At 41.9% G+C, this 4,853-nt stretch overlaps 1 protein-coding gene across 1 annotated transcript in view; it reads right to left on the bottom strand.

Annotated features, from left to right (window-relative positions):
• Positions 1-684: 684 nt before the first annotated feature.
• LOC109913515 (4-trimethylaminobutyraldehyde dehydrogenase-like) overlaps positions 685-4,853 on the bottom strand; it is a 4,809-nt gene continuing 640 nt past the window's right edge. The window contains exon 2 of the mRNA XM_048594361.1: positions 685-857. Coding sequence (XP_048450318.1) covers positions 685-857 — 173 coding nt within the window. The remainder of the gene's footprint in view (positions 858-4,853) is intronic.

The following is a 4,853-nucleotide window of genomic DNA, read 5'->3' as shown; positions in this document are numbered from 1 at the left end:
ATCCCCAAATATAGGAATTCTGATTAAAAAGTCTAAAATTAAACACTCTTGTTTCCTGGTGTCAGTAGGAGTGTTCATATGTGGTTATCTAGTCACTAGAGTATTTAAAGTACTACTGTTCTCCTGTGTAAAGATTACTTGATTCATTGCATCACCTATTTTCTCATATTATAATTGCCTTTTGTATTTTAAATAACTGCAGAGATTCTTTTGCCCTGAAACATGTGCCTCTTCATTTCATATTCCCTAAATAAGTCCAGTGTCCAGAACCAGGGGTCCGGGAGCAATTTGAACCGCTTAAAGAATAGAAAATAACTGATTCCAAACCAGAACCCCACGCTCTTCCCACTCAAACTGTGCCGGTCTTACAACTTTCAGATAGCTCAGGTGTTGTATACATATAGCACATACCCAACTTCCTTCAGCTTTCCAGTGATGTCCCCAGTCTCAGTCATCTCAGCACTAAACTCTGGATTTCCCACCTTAATCCTTTCTGCATATCCACCATTCTCTTCACTTCAAAGACACACCTTAAAACCCTCCTCTTTGACTTAGCTTTCAGGCACCTGTCTTAATATCTCCTTATGTGTCCACTGTCAAATTCCATTTGACAAACTCCTGCAAAACCTTCCCCAACAGTTCAAGTTAATGGAAGTTCAAGTTGTTCGTATTTCAGTCATTCAGTCAGAAAGCCAGATATATCCCTCTTACTCTTATGAGTCTTGCAGCCTCAAGTAAGATGCGGCCTCTTTCTGACCCAGACAGTCGACTCCAGCTTCTATATGCTTCTTTAGCACTTTGCACAGCAAGATCCACTTCCTCCTGGTTTGAGCAAACAAAGTCACATATCATACGTCCTACAAAAGAAAAAAAAAGAAAAAGGTAAACGCTAAATCAAACACTCCAAAAATGAACGAAGTAAAATAGTTCAAAGTTTCAAATTTGTTCCACCAAAACACACAATCATTGGAAACAGTTATCTAGAAAATTGCAAAATTTGATCACGGACCCACACTTAACTCATTCATGTAGGGCACTGTCCACAAGACTAAATCATATTTCACAACAAAATTGATGCACTGCAGATGTTGTGATCATTAAATGAAAACAGAAAATACTAGTAAATGCTCAAAACCAGGCAACATCTGTGGAAGGCAGACTTGCATTTAAGTAGCAACCTCCATGGCCTCAAAAGCACACTTCAGTCAATTTAAAATACTGTAATATTGGGTTGAAAACTGAGATAATGTCACAGGTCAAAGACCATTTACTCCAATATTCTGATGACAGTTACTTGACATGAAAAGTAAATTCTATTTCTCTTAACTATATTGTCATGGCCCAATTTACTTGAATAATTTCATTGAATCAGAAGCCGGGTCTTGTTTCAAGTCAAGAAGCGAGGGGAGAGTGACGATCCTTAACATCAAAGCCTCAACTGAGTATGTGTGGCAAAGGGCTCCAGCAAAACTAGAATCCAGGGAAAACTGTTCACTGGTTAGAGTTGCACTTTACCATGAGGAAGATGATGGTGGTTGCTGGATCAATCATCTGTGTCAAAGCACATTGCTGTAGGAGTTTCTCAGGGTAATGTCCTAGGTGCAACTAGTTTCAACTGCTTTATCAAAGGCCCTCCCTGCCCCCACTATAAAGGTCAGAAGTGGGGGTGCTTACTTGTGATTACACAATGTTCAAGGGCAACCAGGGATGGGCAACAAATGTCCCAGGCAGCAACACCCATATCCCACGAACAAATAAAAAAATTACCATGTGTGACTTTCCAGAATCTGAAGAGCCAGACAATATCCAGGCTGTGACTAATAAGCAGCAAGTAATACTCACCTGACAAAACAGGTAGACAATGGCCATCTCTAACAACAGAGAATCTAACTACGTCTGCTTGTCATTCAATGCCTTCACCATCATCAAATCCCCCACTATCATCAGCCTGGGGTGTTATCATCAATTAGAAAACTCAACTGGTCTGGCCATATGAATTCTATGGCTACAAGAGGAGGTCAGAAGCTAAGGAATCCATGTCAAGTAACTCATCCCCCGACTCTCCAAAGCCTGTGCACTATTGACAAGCCCACTGACTGAATACTTTCGCTTGACAAGTGCAGTTTGAGTATGCAGGACTGCACAATCTGCATAATGAGCATAATCCATCCACCATCTCAAACATTCATTCCCTCCACAGCTGATACGGATTGGCAACAGTGTGTACCATCTACAAGATGCACTGCCGTGACTCATCAAGGGTTTTTTTTAAAAAAAGCACCTTCCCAACTCATGGCCTCTACCATCTAGGAGGATAAGGGTAGCAGATACATAAGAAAACTTCAGCTGCAAGTTCCCCTCCAAGCCACCTCATCTGTTTTAAACAGATCTTGGTTCACCTGGTACAAGCTATTCTAGGCTCTTTTGACCTTGATCTTGCCCGAGATGACTGATGGATAAATTGTAGTATCTACTTTCTGGCAGACGGCAGTGCCTTCACAAGAGGAAGGGATAAAGTTAAGGGAAGCAAACATATAAATAGGCAGACCACATAGTACCTTTCATGCCCTTAGGATCTTCCAAAAGTGCTTTGTGGTCAATGAAGGAGGTATTTTTTGAGTTGTAGCCACTTGTTGGAATGTAGGAAATGCTATTACTGATGTTGCACCACATGAAAAGCATACACAAGGTAAGACCTCGCTGCCACCCACCACTATTTACATCACAGTCCTCCTGTAAAACATGTGCAATTACCACAGGCAGCCACCTTACTGTTGTATTCCTTTCCAACATACATGACTCACTGTCATTTTCTCAATCCAGCCATTGTAATGACTGCTTTCTCCTACTTCCATCTACGATTGGGTCTACCAATAAGGTCCTCAAGAAGTAGGCATAATTTCTCAGGCAATACTGCTATCGAATCTTCATTAATGTTCATTCTACTATTCTAAAGTCATTCTAACTGCCATAAAATACAAATTTGACGAGAAAATAATCTATCAGCAGTCCAAATGAAATGAAGCTACATTTGGAAACTGCCCCTACTGGCTGGCCCCTAAGTAGCTTCCTCCATACAATGGCATCTCTCTTCCTTTCAATTCTTAGTAAACATCACCCTACAGCTTCAACCAACACTGTCTCCATCCTTCTACACTGCCCCATCTCCAAAACCTTAACAGCTGCCTCCCAAACTCATGCTCACTTTTTTCCACATTGACAATGTTTGGACCTCTCCAACCAGGTTTCTTACCCCCTGCTACAGCGCGGAAATACTTGCAATCAAAATTACAAATCACGTCTACCTACAACTGAAGTCAGGTTCCACATTACCCAATTCAGACGCACTACCATCTCTCTCGACTTTTCCATTCTCTTTGACACCAGGATGTTTGCCAAAATTCAGTCCTGGATGAGTCAAAATTTCCACAAATTCACAAAATTCCACACATGTATTCGGTACTTCTGCACAACTATTCAAATACTCCCCTGGATGGCCTTCCAACACCCACAAACTTGTAGAAATTAGTCAAGATAGTTTATTTCATTAACAAAGCAACCAGGCGTCGTAACAGATAGATCTGTATTTGGAGGCTAGTCAATATCAATATCAGTTGGGGCAGCAAACACTGACCACAATATTATGCAATTTCAATGGGTTAGCAAAACAGTACACCCTGAGAAGTTCCAGTTCATTCTAGATTTTAAATGGTTTAGTTTCTGTGAAGTGACAGAATACTTAAACTGAGTCAATTACTGAACTCAACTCACTGAGGATATTGCCAATCACAGAATCAGTACAGAAGAGGCATTTTGGTCTGTTGAGTCTGCACTATTAAAAATATGCTACTACCTACACTAGTCCCACTTTCCCGTACTAGGCCCATAGCCTTGAAAGTTATGATATTTCAAGTGCTTATCCAAGTACTTTATAAAGGCTGAGGTTTCCCACCCAGGCAATGCATTCCAGATTCCCACCACTCTCTGGGTGAAGACAGTTTTCCTCAAATCCCTTCTAAACCTCCTGCCCTTCACTTTAAAATTATGCCCTCTTGTTGTTGACCCTTCAACTAAGGAGAACAGCGGCTTTCAATTCACCCTGTCTATTCAGTCTTCTGCAGCTCTATCTGTTCACCCCCTCAGCCTTCTCTGCTTCAAAGTAAACAACCTGAGCTTATCCAGCCACTCTTCACAACAGAAAAGCTCCATCCCAGGCAACATCCTGGTGATCTCCTTTGCATTCGCTCTGATGAAATCGCATCCTTCCTATAGTGTGGTGACTAGAACAGTATCCACTTTCACCTAACCAAAGTCCTGTACAGCTCGAACATGACTTCCCTGCTCTTACAATCTATGCCACGTCTGATAAAGGCAAGCATCCTGGAGCCTTTCTTAACTACCTTATTCGCTTGTCATGCAACTTTCAGGGCTCTGCGGACAAGCACCCCAAGATCGCTCTGTTCCTGAGCTTCCTATTGATTCTCTCTTGTCTTGTTCCTTCTTCCAAAGTGCATCACCTCACACTTATCAGGGTTAAATTCCATCTGCCTCTGATCTGCCCATCTGTTCAATCTATTTATATCCTCCTGTAACCTAATACCCTCCCGCTCACCGTCAACCACTCGGTCAATCTTCGTGTCATCCACAAACTTACTTATCCTCTCGACATTCTCATCTCCATCATTTATGGATATCACAGACAACTGAGGACTGATCCCTGAGGTACACCACTGCACACTGGACCCAGTCACACAAATAGCTTTACCAGAACCCTGCCTCCTGTCACAAAGCCAATATTTGATCTACCTTGACAACAAGGTGCAGGGCTGGATGAACACAGCAGGCCAAGCAGC

This window comes from Rhincodon typus, unplaced genomic scaffold (assembly GCF_021869965.1).
Source record: "Rhincodon typus isolate 14 unplaced genomic scaffold, sRhiTyp1.1 hic_rhity00008534, whole genome shotgun sequence".
NCBI lineage: Eukaryota > Metazoa > Chordata > Chondrichthyes > Orectolobiformes > Rhincodontidae > Rhincodon > Rhincodon typus.
This window is presented reverse-complemented; position numbering and strand designations above follow the sequence as displayed.